Raw genomic sequence first — 16,368 nt, 5'->3', positions numbered from 1 at the left:
GTACAGCAATCCCCACTTTCAGCGGCCTATCAGACTGCTTCCTTCAAGGGGTGTTTGAGGACTTAACATCTTACCCAAGACATCAGGAGAAGAGTTAGCAAGACAGTTTTTATAATCAAATTTTCTTAGTGGAAAATGCACCCCAGGCAAAACTTTTGGTCTGTGGGCAGGAAAACGTGCAGGACCAGACCAGCTAGCTCCATATTTCTGCTAAGAGGATTCTCTGAGGGACTCTGTCACTATTTTGTGACCTTTCGGGCTTGCCTCTGAACAAAAAGCTGCATCGGTCATTTTGCAAGGCCCTCTGCAACTTAGCAAGGACCTGTATCCCTGCCCATCGGGGTGTACGCAGTTATCAATCCCATGTAAAGATCAGAGAGGGGTAGAAGACAATCAGAGGGCAGTAGGAGACAGGTAGGCTGGGGAACAGATGGGAAAGGCACAACGGTCTGCATGTCATGAAACACCACGACGGAGTGCAGAGAACAGACAACAGACTGGTTCAGAGGTACCCACAGAGGTGCGAAGGCAGCTTTCCATGTGGTTGAAGACATGCCCCTGCCTACCTCCATTCCTTTCTACCACCTCTGGGGACTCTACTCAACACCCAAACGCCCATGAAGCCTACTCAAAACACCAAAGGCACCCCTACGCAAGAACTCTGTATCAAAATGCATTGCTGCCTGCTGGTCTGTGCTCGGCCGGGGACGCTGGAAGAGGCGGCAGGATTTTATGGCTGCTATGGCATCACAGCAGGGGATGTTCTGTATCACAAGGGAGGGTGACATCAGGAGATGCAGGATGATGTGGCTGTAGGTTGAGCTCCGTCATTTTCTCTTCACTTTTATGCTTAACATTTGAAGGGATTTGTTCAATAAAGAATTTCGGCTAAAAAGTTGTTTCACAGAAATAAACGCATATTGTTAAGCTCTCTTGTGAAATATCCAACTTTTAACTGAACAGAAAAAACCACTTTCAACAAGGTGGAGTAAACAAAGCAGAGACTACCTTTCCCCTTCTGTATACATACGTATGAGGATGTTCTGTATTCCTTCTTCCATACAGTCTTAACTCTATCACAAACAGTAGGCCGCTGAGATGATTTATGACAAAAGTGGCAGATCTCAATACATGTAATATTAACTTATTCAGTAAATTCATACAATCAAACATTAAAATGGTTACTATTCCTCTGGGTACAAGACAGAGAAACAAATGTAATAACTATCTATGTTGCATGTAAAAATATTTGTAATTGAGCAGAAAGCCTGATCCCAAATGCTTAAAAATATAAGGCCGGGGCAGCAAATGTGATTGGATTTCTTATAATCTAATCATTTTGCTCCATATGTGGCCCCCAATCTGTTTCGGATTGTTAAAATTCCTGGGTATTGTAGTGCCTTCCCCAGAGAACACTGGGAAATGCTACGGACAGCCTGGACCAGATGGGATGCCAGTGACTCCAGCCAGCAAAGGCAGAAAAGAGGACAGTGGTTAACTCCTTCTCTGCCAGCCACTACAGAAGTGGTCCAGACAGGAAAATTAATGCCAGCTGCTTTCCAATACCGTAAAAGGCAGTTTATAGTTTAAAGCTCCTGGGAGCAAACTGCTCCAGCCCGTAAGGACAAAGCAAGCAAGGACCAATAATCACATCCTTCTGAAAAATCATTCAGTGCTATAGGTGGAAATTTCAGTTTCTTGCAAATTTCCCTGGGTGTGCGAAGGAAGGAGGGCTCCCAGAAGCCCAAGAGAGAAGTGAAATGCTGTAAATGAGACCAGCACCTACAAGACGAAAAGCCGCTTAGTCAGATCGAAGGCATTTTTAGAAAGCCTACGGAGTAGTGCAGGATCAGAGAGCCTCCCTCCAGAGGGGGGAAATTCGGCAGGCCTGTGCTTGATTTAAGAGCAAGAGTCTGGCTGCTCAGCACTCCCTGTCCCTTTCCAACTTGTCACTGAAAGGAGTTAAACCGGCACTTGAGAACCTCCACTGCAGGAAACACTTGGATGCTCCTTGTCCACCAGAGTGGGTTAGTTCTATTTATCCAAGTTTAATCCTTTGGCATATAAAAACAAGCGACACTAGCAAAAAGCAAAATATAGGATTAACCTATTAAAATGGCGCACTGATTACAGACAGTGCTACTTCTTTCCTTCCCGTGACTTTCTTAACTGAGATAGCCAGCAGCTTTTAGCTAAGCTGGAAACCTCACCTTGTTATTCCATACCTGCCCAAACTGTTACACTGCTTTGATGGCTCAAATGGAATTTTTTAGCTGTTTTCTAAGGCATTATTTAACAGGACTTAACCTAAAATCCTGAAAGCCTAGAGGTATGGTAAAAGGACAAAGAAATGAAAATAGCAGCTCAGGACCTTCAATATATTTTCCTTTTTAATTCATAAAGAAGCTGTTAGTGTAATACTGACTCCTGGCTAGGGACTTTAAGATGTTTCTGTTGCACTGAATTTATACTTGTGGAAGAACAGGTTCTGTCATAAAAATATGGAATTTTCCCATTAAGCTGGATATCGTAGCCTCAGAAGCAATCTCTCACATCCTGCAAGATCAGAGCTTTGCACAGATCACCCCCCACATCACATCTATTGTTTCTCAACAGACTCCTCTGGCTAATTACAATCATTCTTGAAAATATTCAATATGAAAATAGTGAGGGGTAATCACATCCATAATCTTTAGATTGTTGCTTACTAAAATACTGCTCAAGATTATCTTTGCTTTCAACAGCATCAGTGAGAGATCATTTTCAAGTGTAAAGGTGCCAGCACCTTATCCTGGAGAGGGATTGCTAAACAAAAAACTCATGTGTAATTTTAGTAGATACAACAATTATCACTATACAATTTCCTGGAGAACTTCTCAACATAACATGCCATAATGAGGGCCATGGATACAAAAACATAGAAAGCCACTGGATTTTTATCCTACAGAAGCAATACGTAGTGCCAGGACAACCCACCAGCTTCCAAAACAACCTATTCCTATACTCTCACCTGGGTACACGCTGCAGGAAAATTCTGAGTCTGCTTTTGACATATAAGCAATTCCCTGACTCACCTGCTTGTTAATGCCTCTGAACAGGAACAGACTAGGGCCTTTCTTACCAGACAGTCCTCTGAGTGCTTGTGCATTGCCAGGATTTGACAAAGCCTGGAAGAAACAGGAGCAGCTGCCCCACGACAGTACCCTTGATCGGTTTTAAGTGCCAGACTTTTGCTCAGACACATTTTTCACAGCCTCAAAGGAAAGTGTGGTTCTTTCTGGAGCCCAGCCGCGTATCTAAGAAGATATTTTTTGAGCAATAACAACCAGAAGTACGTTAACTTCTCAAGGACATACTAGCTCTGGTAGCTGTCAAGCAACGAATCCGATAATCCATCCGCTCGGGAGGGGATTCTTACAGAAATTTGCACCCGTCCTTTTCATAGCCATAAGGACAAGTCAGAAGTTAGATTCTTTTGCCAAGAGGAAGATTGTAACTTGCAGCCATAGAAAACACAAATGTATTTCTTGTAATTCCCCCTGCAGATTTGATATAGAAGACATTAGAAAATGTCAGACATCCATAGCTACTTCCAATCAGGGCTATGGACGTACTTGATAGATGTTAGTTAAAAAGGTATTTTGCAGGCAGATAGGCAGCTGGGAGCTAAAGACTAACACTATCAACTCAGTTGTTCAGAGGATATATGTGTGCATGTGTAAAAGAAGAGGAGAATATTACTTGTCTCATAACTGAAATATTAGATTTCTATTTCCCCACGCATTTTTAATGCGCTTAGAGTCCCATGAAATAGAACTCTGGGCAGGGCTGGGGGCACAGGGAAGCTGCCTGTGTTTGGGTGGTGGTCTGGGTTACAGCCAGGGCCTGATCCAGCTGGGCAGCGGATGGGAAGACCCTGCAGTCCTGTTACCGTTCTCCCATGCATTGTACTAATGCAGGGGGACTGGAGCGCTCTCGGTCCCTCACACGGACACTGTTGCCTGAGGAAGGTGACCTGACCATCTCAAAGGTAGGTTGCCAGGGCAGGGGAATTGCCTCAGCAGAAATACCTGTGGTCAGGCACAAAGCGGTGCCGCAGGGTTACCGGTGGTGTGCTGCATGGGGTGGGCTGGGGCATACAGTGCAGCCCTCCAAGCGCCCTTTGAAAGGGACACTGCAAGAGAGCAATGAAATGCTGCAGGCAGGGATCGCTGAGGGACAGCGTGCTGTCAGCAGGGCTGTGGGACGCTCCTCTGGCTTGCAGGATCCTTCATCTGAATATGGAAACTGGGACTGTGGTTACAGGAAATACGTATCTGAAGCATCTTTGAGAGCTCCAGGCAAGATTCCTGACTGTCTGACTCTGCTCAAATTTCAACAGAGCTCCTTTGTTTTTAGCGTTAGTAATCTTTTAGCAGAGCTACTACATAACAGAGTATAAATCAAGTCTCTGGTGTCAAACGTGGTCATCTCTTTCACAAATGAAAGGTTGATAGCCAGCAGGCTTAGGACAAAAGTAGGATCTCTTGAACCCTCAAGCAAGCGTACCCGCAGCAAGCTTGCTGATGATACCAAGCTGGGAGGAGTGGCTGGTATGCCGGAAGGCTGCGCTGCCATCCAGCGAGACCTGGGCAGGCTGGAGAGCTGGGCTGAGGGGAACCTCGTGCCATTCAACAACAGCAAGTGCAAGGTCCCGCACCTGGGGAGGAACAGCCCCCCGCACCAGCACAGGCTGGGGACTGACCTGCTGGAAAGCAGCTCTGCTGAGAAGGGCCTGGGAGCGCTGGTGGGCAGCGAGGTGACCCTGAGCCAGCACCGGGCCCTTGGGGCCAAAGGTATCCTGGGCTGCGTTATAAGGCATGTGACCAGCAGGACGAGGGAGGTTATCCTCCCCCCTCTACTCTGCCCTAGCGAGGCCACATCTGGAGTGCTGCGTCCAGTTCTGGGCTCCCCAGGTCAAGGACAGGGAACTGCTGGAAAGAGTCCAGCAGAGAGCTACAAAGATCATCAGGGGACTGGAGCATCTCCCTTATGAGGAAGGGCTGAGAGACCTGGGTTTGTTCAGCCTGGAGAAGAGAATACTGAGGGGGGTCTTATCAATGCTTATAAATACCTAAAGGGTGGGTGTCAGGACAATGGGACTGGGATCTTTTCAGTGGTGCCCAACGACAGGACACGGGGCAATGGGCACAAGCTGGGACACGGGAAGTTCCCCCTGAACATGAGGACAAACCCCTTCCCTGCGCGGGTGCCAGAGCAGGGGCACAGGCTGCCCAGAGAGGCTGTGGGGTCCCTTCCCTGGAGACATTCACCCCCCGCCTGGACACGGTCCTGCGCCCCCTGCTTAAGCAGGGGTTGGATGAAATGATCTCCAGAGGTCCCTTCCAACCCCCGCCATTCTGGGATTCGGTGAACAGCCCTGTTGAAGTCACTGTCTCAGCTCTGAGATGCAGCAGAGCCTGCTCATTACAGACTACATTTTTCTAGCAAGAAGTGTGTTGTATCAATTTTATGCCAAATCAAGGGTTTGATTTATCCCTGTTGTAACTCCACGGAGTTCAGTCAAGCTATATGAGTCATGAATTTAGCTCTTGACATTCTCCACAGAGAATACTATTTTTTCCTTTGATACTGCTTCAGTGAACCTCTAAATCTATAAACATACATCCTACTCCAGCAAAGCATGTAAGCACATACATGTGGGAAGTATGTGTGAAACCATTGTGAGAGGAACTGGACTACTTCCGTACTTAAACCATCCTGTCAGCCTCTTTCAAGCATTTGGCTTAACACAGCTGAAATGACGGCCAGTGGAAATACTCCCATTGACTTCCCTGGAAGCTGAGTTGTGCCCTGGGGAATGACTTGTCTTGATGGCAGTGGGGCGGTTGGGGAAGGATGAGACAGTGAGTCCATCCCTTCTATAACAAACATGTCCACTGCATCCATATTGACTAGGGATTTTACCAGACATGAGGGATATCTGCTCCTGAGCCCTGCCTGAAGATCTTCCTACTTAATAACACTGGTTACTTCCTTACAATTCCCCCTGCTTACTTCTGCCCACAAGTCCCTCCAAATATCAGCAAAACATGCTGCAGTCCCTATAATTATATTATGGCCAATATCTTTTCTCTCATGGCTTGTTCTCCATGCACTTTTTTTGGGGAACCTCATCTGACCTACATTTCCATCTTCCAGGCCTGCTCTGGGAACTTACTGGACTTTTTTGCAGCACCTTTTTTTCATGTTTCTCTTTCATTCCAGGAACATTTGTCTTCTGGCTAGGTGCTTATATTTTCATTAGTTCCCACGTGCATTACCCAGACGTTACCTGTTCCAGATTTCACACCAGAATGACAATTTGTTTGAAAGACCCTATTTGCTATTTACCCTACTTTTGCAAGAAGTGTGCTAGACAGCTAGCAACGTCCTTTCCTAGCTCAACAGTGCCAATACTCTGACCATACAGTGCCCGTATCAAGGTTTCCACACACAGTCCCTTTTTTAGAAGCCCAGTTGCTCAGGAAGATTTTCCTGCAAGTGTTCTTAAGCAAACCTGGAATGAACATAATAATTAACTTCTGCCATCTTCTGCAGTGAGAGTAAACACATTGTAAATATTTCTTCCCATTACATCAGTTGATAAATTTACATTTTCATAAGGATCTGCTACTCAATCTGTTAAAGCCTCTTTCTACTTCTGTCTCACCTGTCCCTCTTCTTAGCAAACTTTTCATCTTGAGAAGACTTAAATAATGCAACCTCAAAGCCAAGGGCAATGGTAAAGGGCGACTGAGTCACTCAAACACTGAACAAGAGAATTTATTTTAAAATTAATAAATAAAAGGCCTAGCCTCCCTACTATACTTTGGTTTTGCTCCTTGCAAAGTGCCTGCCTAGAAGCTCAAGCAGGTTTCTGGGGTCTGCCTTTCTGAGCAGGCTTGAGGAAGCTGGGTACGCATCCCCACAGGGACAATCCCAGGGCTACTTTCCCGATATCTCAGGCCAAGAAGCCAAGCAAGTACAAGCAGCACACAAATCCTGGCCACACACCGCTCTCACCCAGCAGGAGCGGGCTCTTTCAGGGCCTTGGCTTTGTACAACTGCTTTGTAGCCCCAACTGCAGAAGCAATTGTTTGCACTTGCTGTGTGCATGCCATTTCCCATGCACCCTTTTCCTGCCTGCTCCCTTGACCACGATACTTTCACACCAGAAATACTCCCCCAGCCCATACACTTTTGGAGTTTTCTTTCTTACACAGCCTCCACAAGCCCAGAAATCTGCTCAGCTCTATTCAGCAGATTCCTGACAGTCTTCAAAGGATTGCTAATTCCAGTCTGCTTAAAAAAATGCAGTGTTCCCTCCCTTACAGCTTTTCTGCCTCCCCTTCTATGAGCCAGTCAGCACCTGTTTGGCCATAAAAAACACTCTAGAAATACAGTACACCTAAAACTATCTGTAATTTCTGCAGCTCTGTGGGCAAGGAGATCATATGCTCTATGGGAGGGCCGTCAAGCTACTAATGCAAAAATAGATTTCTGGAAAAGAAATACAAGCGTGCCCCTGGCTGGCTTGTATTAAGGGCTAACAAGGGTTAACAGTGTTTGCTCTCTTCATCTCGCCCCCTCCTCCTCACTGTGCATTTCTGTCAAAGACCTGCTCTCCGGCCAGCCACCCTGGGATTAGGCTGCTCTAACAGTCTGGCTGACACTCTGTGCAGGAATCAAGTCCTGCTGTGTGGACGCTGCACACTCGAACGTGCTTTGCAGCCCTCCAGAAGGAACTCTAGAACTGAAACAGCAACAACTGGAACTTGGAAGATTTCAAAATTATGCAACTATAAAATAACCTTTGAAAATACCCAACTTAAGAAAACACCCAAACTCTGTTGGTTTTTTTTTTTGGTTGTTGTTCTTGATTTTGTGTGTGTGTTTCCCCCCCCCCTTTTCTTGAAAGACTGCAAGCATTGTAGTTACTATGTCTGTTCAGGAGCCATATGGAAAAATCAGTTCTGTCCTGTTAAACTGGTTGCACAGTTTTGGTTTTCATCTGTCTACAGAGATCTGAAAAGTCTATGTTGTTTCCTTTTATGCTTTTTCAAAGAAAGCGAGTGGTCTGGGGATCATCTGGCCAGGAACACAACAGGTAAGCAGAGTATTTTTTTTTGTGTAACACATTTCCAAGAGTCTGAGAGTATACTGTTTGTGTAATTGAGAGAAAACAGCCTTTAGGATGATGTTCTCTTTGGGATAAGCTGATTATAGGTTGGTTGGCTGCTTGGTTTGTTTGTTTTCCTGGACAACAAAAGCTGAGCTGCTGTGGTATCAGTGTGGTTTGCAAGATCCTGTCATTTAAGCAGCAGAAAGATTCCCCCCCCCCCTTAATCCTCTCTAAAGAACAGAGCAACTCAGATTCCACTGTCAAAGGTAAAACAAAATATTTGTGTTTATATTTTAAATCTGTAAGCTATAGTTAGACTACAGGAATAACAAAGTGGCAAAGTGACTCAGAGTCATAAGAAAAGCTCTTTTATAACAGTAAAAATGAAGTTGATCTAATCATCTTAACTGTTCTTTCCATTTGTTCAGATGATTATTTAATCTTGCATTCAGCCAGGTGCTAAAAGTATTACAGAGGAGGAATAGCTTTATTAGGATGGGAAGTAGGACGCTCAGGTGATCTAGTATTGATAATTTCAATAATCTCACTGATACTGACGATGTGCATTACTTCGGGATCACAGATGAAAACAAATTTTGTACATCAAAATCTACAGATGTGTTCAATAGTAGGTTATAAATCCATTTCAAACATGCACGTTTAAAAGGAACCCGCCCTTTTATAAAGCCGCTTTAATTGTAATGGACAGCAGCTCTGCTGAATTGTAGATAGATATTTTGACTGCTTAAGATCTTCAGTGCATTTGCAGGCACCATGAGGAAAGGTCTGATCTCAGAAATGAGTAAAAATACAAAAGATCGAGCCTTTGTCATTTATGTTCTCTTCTATCATTAGCCAATAATCAGATTTAACCAGGATCTTTACTCCTTGCTGCTTGTAAGATGCAAGAAGCTACTTTTTCCTCAAAACAGGGATCTTGCTCACAGAGCTCCCTCTGCTTTCCAAAGCCCTGAGCTACAGCTAGCACTTGTATTAAAGGTTTATGCCCTTCTTTCTTCTCCCTTTTATGCCCTTTGCACTTTTGCACTTTATTCTTTTTCTGAAACTGGGTATGACAGCCAAAAAAAGTAGTAAGGATAATCTACAACCTCACATAGGACAAGAAGTTTTGACAGTATACTACTAACTGGAGTATCCTAGCTCTGTAGCTCTGTGCAATGTACGCAGCACAGTTTAAATCATGTCAGCTTTTGCAGAGATCATTTTTGGGCCTGTTTGTGTATGTTCCCTCCATAGATTCAGAACCGATAAAGCCTGGCAAAAGGAACGGGCATACAAGGATTTTTAAAAATCTCTTATCAGAGTAAATACAGTAGAGCTGTAACAGTTTCAGTGAGCAGCAAATGCTGAGATGGGCTGGAAGTGATGCAGGTGTGAAAGGGATGGGCAATACAAAGATATCAGTGTTTATCCAGCTACCTTACAGTAATAAAGTCTTCTTCCAAATGAGATACACGTAGAGCTTAAAATCTAAATCTCAGTTTAGGGATTCTTATCCAGGAGCCTCCACTTCTCATTAAACAGTATCTTACACTGCTCTGAGCAAGTTATTCTGATCCTCTTCTCTACACATACCTATAGCCACAATGGATGAAATAAAACTTAAATGATCTGACAGAACAGCAGAAGCAGTGTTTGGGATATAGTGACCTCCAGTGAGTTTGAAAGTGACAGTTCCATTACAAATAACCCAGCCTTGAAATCAAATGAACACTATAAACTAGGAAAAATATTTTAAATGTAATTCTCCAACTCATTTTGTCAGCAACGAATATTTTTTTTTAATAACTGTCTTGTGATATTGCACTTGTGTTACATTAACTACATTTTTATATAATGAAGAGCTTCATAGCAGCTTCTGCCACTAAAACTTTGCAGAGAGGTCCTTTGAGAAATATTTCTTTTTGAACTTTAAGCAATTTAACAAAATGGAGACTGGCACTGTTTGAATGTCTGGCTTGCTCTGCTCATGATAAATACCAGGAAAGGCACAAAAAGATGGTCACTGGTTATTTTCTCCCCCAAGACAGCAGTTTCCATTCACTTTCGTCATCTCACTTTGCAGGGCTAAAGATGTCCTGGTTCTGGTTTCATCTGCCTCTCCATCTTCTCATGGTGGCTTGCCTGAGTCATTCCATAAAAGCACCCACCAGTTCCCAACAGAGTTTCAAGACTGATCTGTTCAATTTCTACCACTCCCTGATACTTGCTGATGGTAAGGAAACTACAATTCACCTGCTGAAGGATATACCTAAAAGGTAAGAGCAAATCAGTCACTCCTATTCTCAGATACTTCCCTATAACACTGGTAGCTACACACCTCCAGTACAAGCCAAGAATTGCTATGCACCTGCAAAGCTCTACCAGCGTCTACTGAATTTCCAGAGAAACTCCCCATTGCTGTCAAGGCCAAGTGACATTACATTGCCCAGAATCTGGAACAACCCTCTGAGAAAAAGTTGATATTCGCATATGCATTTCAGGCAGCTTTCTGTGGTGTTTGTCAGAGCAGCAGCAGAGCTGATACAGAATGGCCGAGCTCCAACAGCACACAGTTGTGCCACTAACAGACAGCTTTAGAACTGCAGACACACGTCAGCCATCCTACACTCTCTGTAAAACATAAGAATTTTACCTAGAAAATTAATTATCCCCAAAATCCATAGAATATCTGCTCAAACTTATCTTACCAGAAAAACTTCTGCCAGTGCCCTGCACGCTGCAAGTGTTTTTGTTGAATACCACTAAAGCTTGCTAAGATCGAAAGTGCTTTGCATGCAGAAATTCCACAGATTCTTCACTTCCCCAAGGTCTTTTGCCATGTCTATGTGTAGGTGATTTAGATATTGCAGCTGGCACTGCACCTTGGCTATCAAAGACGGGTCTGCCTGTTTGGGAAGAGATGTACTTCAAGTGGTTTAATCAGACTCCACTTTGGACAGTAACCAACGTGTACAGATTTTGACATACAGCCGAGCAGAGTGGTCACAGGGCAGAGACAGCCAGATGGTTCAGTCTTTATATGGATTGCACAGAAAGAAACTAGAGCATGGCACACGTTATATAATGTGACGATGCTCACAAGAGCAAAAGTAGTAGCTCTCCTTGTTACAGGCAAATGGGTATTGAAACCTCAGAGAAAAGTGAGTTTTGCTAGGCTCTTGTGACCCAACATTGAGATGGCAATTAGGAAGCTAAACCCCCTTCAGTTTAGATGATCAGGTAAGGACCTTATGAACCCCAGAGTCATCCAAACAGGAAACCAAGGGATTACAATTTTGGCTTAAAGTGAAAGACTCAAGAATGTGGAGGTATTTCTGGTGAAGTTTGACTCTGGCCCAGTAGCCATACCCTGAAATGAAGCCAGACCTCTAGGCTGACATGATCTATCCATAATGACTAGGCTTGTCTCACCAACGAGCAAAAGAACCTCAAATTGCCTTCATCTAACTGCAGAGTGACTGACCCAAGTCCAAACATTTCTGTGGCTGTATACAGTCCGTATATACCAAAACAGAAATAAACAGAAGACCAAAAGTGAGACAGGAGGCTGGGCTTTACTGTAAATAATCAGGAATCAAAACCTAGCTGAGTAGACTGACGTAGCTCATGCATAGCAGCCTCTGTCATGACGGCAGCTAAGTTAGAACTCGCCTGGATGAAACTGCCATTGACATCTGATAATCTTCAGGATTGGCTAAAATCCTATTCTGTTATATCCACTTCATCTGACACCCAGGAAGACCTAGATATGCAAGCCCATATGAAAGAGTATATGCTTTAAGAGCTTTCACTGAACTCTGAAATCCTGGGGAAAAGCGTACCAAATTCCTCAGAATTAGCCAACGGGTAGTCATCTGGAAGTCAGTTTTTCACATCCACCATCCAAAATAACCAGGTAAGTACTGAGATATAATATTCACCTGAAGTACGTTAAAATTCAGTAGGGGAAAGTATTGCCTATGTTAAGTGGGTAAAACTTCCAGCAAATATTTATGTATTAGAAAAAAGAGCATGTCTGAAATCTTCAGCTGTAGGACGAATACATTCACCATCCCTTCGTGTTGATGCACCTCAAAAGGGAGCAGTCATTCCTACCCACAGTGGGGTGGAGTGACCCCCATCAAAATGACAGATTACAAAGAGTCTCAGGCAGACGTGCATTTCCTGACACTTTCCCCTCTGTTTTTAATCCACATTTACAGGTACTACTTTGTTTTGGAAGAAGGCAGAGCACTTGCACCTTTCGCAATAACAGTCACCCCCTGTGATGTACCCATTGAATGGAGCATACTTGTGCACAAGGCTTCAGCAAGTTTCCTTGGAAAAGCAGCACGAGGTAAGACCCTCGGTCTGCCTGAGCAGAGACAGGGAAATCAGAAGTTATTCATATGGGAATTTTCTGTAACACAGCTCCTACAAGCTTAAACATCTCATGCTTCCCTTTTCTATAAGCTGCCATGGGCTGAAAAGGACATTCCCATCTCCATGGGTGAAACGCGGGACTCCATGGCATTTTGCCATCAGCTCAAGTAAATTAAGGATTACATTGAAAGTCAACATCACAGGGTAATATTTGGGAACAACGCTGTGTGTTTGGGGCTCCACGAACACAGATCAGCTTCATAAGCCCTTTATACCTGCCCAAACTTCCCTCTGCTGTCTCAGCTCTTTTTCTGTGGCTTAAGCCACTTGAACCAGTCATTTTGCTCCCCAGAGTGACGTGCAGAAGATTTAACCCTTTATTTCTCTAGGAATACCATATATCATGGCAGTGAGCATTATGCTGCCTTTAGCCCAAGAGGAAATTCCATTCTCTGTCACAATTTTTGGAATTAATTTTTCCAACTAAAATCTGAAAGTTGCCGTTAACAAGTTCTTACCTGTCAAGCAGGTAGACCTGACTGAAGAGTTGAGGTAACATTGCTTTCAAGTAATAAATTTTCCCTCTTCATAAGAGACAGTCACTGGCACAAAACCAAACAGAAGAAAGCTCCCTTCACAGAAAGTATGTCTCCTTGAAGGAAAGTACCCAAAGAGACAGCCATGGGAAGAAGATTATAGGGACGTCATGCACAATACAAATCAAGCTTTTGCAAGTTGTGGTTTTATAATTACATTCTTTTTGAAAACATAATTCTACAACTGCACTGCTAAAATAAAAGCTACTCAAATTTTATTTTAATAAATAGCCAGCAACAAAATGTATTTTTAGTTATAATTATTGTTTTCAGAAAGAAATTAGGATGTTCCCTGACATTGGAACAATAGAATCTGTTATGTGCTTTATTTCATGTCTTTTAAAACAAAAATTACAAGCCTGCTTTTTGCCTGCAGGTGATCATGATCCGCAGGAGGTCTCAAAATCTCAGAAGGCTCCAAGCATGGTATCCACCATTTTTAACTATAAGGGAAATTCAGTAGAGACTTACATGGGTATGTCTTCTCATTCTACCCTTTACATGCTAGAGTTCTTATCCACTGAGCGAGACACACACATTACCGTGTATTTAACAACTGACACAACATCTGGGCACCTCTATCCAGAACTTCCAATGGATCCACGCATAGATGTTATCGGCGTTGGGCATACAACAGTGACTCTGACCTGGAAACACAGTCCCCCCGTCTTGCAACATAGAGAAAACATCCAGTATTGTCTTCTAGTTAACGAAAAGCACAACTATAAGAGCTTATGTGCTGCTGAGACAGCAATCAGGTCCTCTGGAATGAAACTGCCACCTACATTAGCTTTGTCTCTCTCTCCGTACCTTCTTGAACCGCAGCAGGTGATGATACTGTCCAACAGTGAGTTGAGCATCATCAACAAAGCAAGTAGTGGGGAAGTCAGGCAGATATGCATGGGAACCAAGAATACCTACACAGTGCCCAATCTCAGTCCCAGCACTCAGTATTACTTTGATGTTTTTGTTGTCAACCTCCTCACAAATGCCAGCGCTGCCTACACCGGGACATTTGCAAGAACCCTGGATGAACCTGAACCTAAGGTGACAGAGCTGAAGGATGAGAAAGTGGTTCAGGTTGTCCTCAATGGGAAAACACAGAAATTCTACAGTCTGCAGTATCAGGCGAGGCACAAGAAAATACAATTCACCTTTCAGTTGTGTCATGGCCAAGTACAGGTACACATAACAAAGAATGGCAAAACAGTGGCACTGGAGAACATCTCAGGGCTGAGGTGTTTCTCACTGAAGGGAAAGCTGCTGGACACATATTTGGTGCAGCTGAGGTCCACAGAGGAATTTAACTCTTCTGTGAAAGTACAGGTGTCCCCCCATTTCCACAAGCCCTTATTCCCACTTCTTCCAGACAGCTTAAAAATCAAGTCCTTCAGTAAATTGAGGACCTGCAACTCAGTCACCATTGCCTGGCTAGGAACACAGGAGGAGAACAAGTACTGTGTGTACAAGAAAAGGATTGAAGATGATCAGGTCTGGATGGAACTGCGGAGTGCGGACATGTGCTCTGGACCTGAGTCTCGGCACAAGTCAGAGAAAGTGCTGTGCAAGTATTTCTATGATATCAATCTCCAGCGAGCTGTCACCACAGAGACCATCAAAGGGCTGGATTCAGGGACGCTTTACTTGTTTGATGTTTATCTCTTTGGGCCATCTGGCATCCCTGTCAGATATCACAGCAAAGTTGTGAAGACCAGAAAAAAATGTTGAATGTTTTTAGAGAAATGTTTTGAAGTGAGTGAATGAAGACTATATCAAAATCTATGCCAATCCATGCCATAGCTCATGCAGTGCAAACTGTGCTGACTCACAAAAAGTTTGAAGCCATGAGATTCTATGGAGGAAACAGCTTAGTTGTCTAGATCGTTATGCTTACTTTTGCATCTTCTCTCCTGTATAAGTTCCCCCCAGCTCTCTCATTCAGACATCAGAACCAGACCTGTGAAACAATACCATGCACGTGGAAATAGAATACCCACCATGGCACCCATAAGAAACGGGCTGGTTACCTAAAATGCTTCTGAAATCCAGTACAGAAGTGATGAGAAATGCCTCTCAAGAAGCATGCATCATAATTTAAGTCCCAGGGACTCTTCCACTTTGCATAACTCCATCAGCTAATGAGGAACTGAGACATCCCACAAGTCAAGCTGCTCTTGAGAAACTGAATTTCCCCACTGCTTGAACAGGGATGGAGACAAAAAGAAATTAAAAAGGCAATGAACTAGTGTAAAGCTCCACACCTTGAGTAAAGGAGGCTGAAATACATCTTCCCCTATTACCTGCATGTTTGCTTGGCTTTCATTTCTATAGACAAACTGTGGTTGGTTAGAAACAGACAAAATTCAGGCCAGGAACTGGCTCTGGATCCAGCTTTTCTGGGGAGTATACAAATATACTGTTGTACTGCTGCCCATTGAGGAAAGCAGCAAGTTAGGATTCTTGCCATGGAAAGGATGTTTTTATATCTAGTGTCTGATATCAAGCCCATGTCTATCAGTGTGTGACTCCCAAGTGTCATATACTCACTCTCTACATCCTTAACCCAACCTACATCAATGAATGCATTGCTTTAGAAAAAATTCGTTGTGGTTTTCCTATTAAATGTCATGGGGGGAAAATATTTGTAGTAAAAATCCTAACAAACACTTTTTGTTGTCTTGTTTCCTTGATTATTTTCCTTAGATGACAAGAGACATGGTATAAAATATATGAAAAAAATTACATCTTTGTAAAAACTTCTTATGCTCATTTTCAATTATGAGCAGAAAATATTTTGCACCTAGGTTCTCGGCAGGTCTGGAATGAAGAGATACAATAGATTCACTGACCCAGAGGTTGCCAGAGAAATCTTGCATGCTGTAATTATTTTTCCTCTACAATTAACTACACTATGCAAAGATATAAATGATTAGTTCCATTATTGTGTATTTCAGAAGTTTGCTTGCAATTCAGAGTCATCAAGCTGTAGTTTACTCTGAATAATTATTACTTCCAGGCACGCTTGGAGGCACTCGGTAGACTCAGTCAGCGCTCTGTGCACACAGAGGATTACGCGTTTCCTGCTCCAGAGACTTTATAGCGTTGTGCACCCTGACGGTGCACGCTATGCATTAGCGGACTCATTAGTCCCAGCAGAAGGGTTCTGGCCTTCTTACGGGATCAGCTGCAATATCTGGGCTTTGGCTAGGCTTTGTGTTCCTG

At 43.6% G+C, this 16,368-nt stretch overlaps 1 protein-coding gene across 1 annotated transcript; it reads left to right on the top strand.

Annotated features, from left to right (window-relative positions):
- The first annotated feature begins 7,467 nt into the window (after positions 1 to 7,467).
- LOC104041009 (protein NDNF) lies at positions 7,468 to 15,812 on the top strand. Its single transcript, XM_064464998.1, has 4 exons — positions 7,468 to 8,149; positions 10,251 to 10,443; positions 12,391 to 12,524; positions 13,523 to 15,812. The coding sequence occupies exons 2-4, from the start codon at positions 10,259 to 10,261 to the stop codon at positions 14,872 to 14,874; spliced, it is 1,671 nt and encodes a 556-aa protein (XP_064321068.1). The 5' UTR covers positions 7,468 to 8,149; positions 10,251 to 10,258; the 3' UTR covers positions 14,875 to 15,812.
- Positions 15,813 to 16,368: the final 556 nt, after the last annotated feature.

This window comes from Phalacrocorax carbo, chromosome 13 (genome assembly GCF_963921805.1).
Source record: "Phalacrocorax carbo chromosome 13, bPhaCar2.1, whole genome shotgun sequence".
Lineage (NCBI taxonomy): Eukaryota > Metazoa > Chordata > Aves > Suliformes > Phalacrocoracidae > Phalacrocorax > Phalacrocorax carbo.
Note: the sequence above shows the minus strand (reverse complement) of the source record. Positions and strands in the feature narration are given on the sequence as shown.

Excerpts from the sequence above, each read along its gene's own strand:
- LOC104041009 (XM_064464998.1), top strand. The coding sequence starts at position 10,259 with ATGTCCTGGTTCTGGTTTCATCTGCCTCTCCATCTTCTCATGGTGGCT. Across the intron at positions 10,444-12,390 it reads CTGAAGGATATACCTAAAAG|GTACTACTTTGTTTTGGAAG; the intron begins GTAAGAGCAAAT and ends CCACATTTACAG. Across the intron at positions 12,525-13,522 it reads CCTTGGAAAAGCAGCACGAG|GTGATCATGATCCGCAGGAG; the intron begins GTAAGACCCTCG and ends TTTTGCCTGCAG.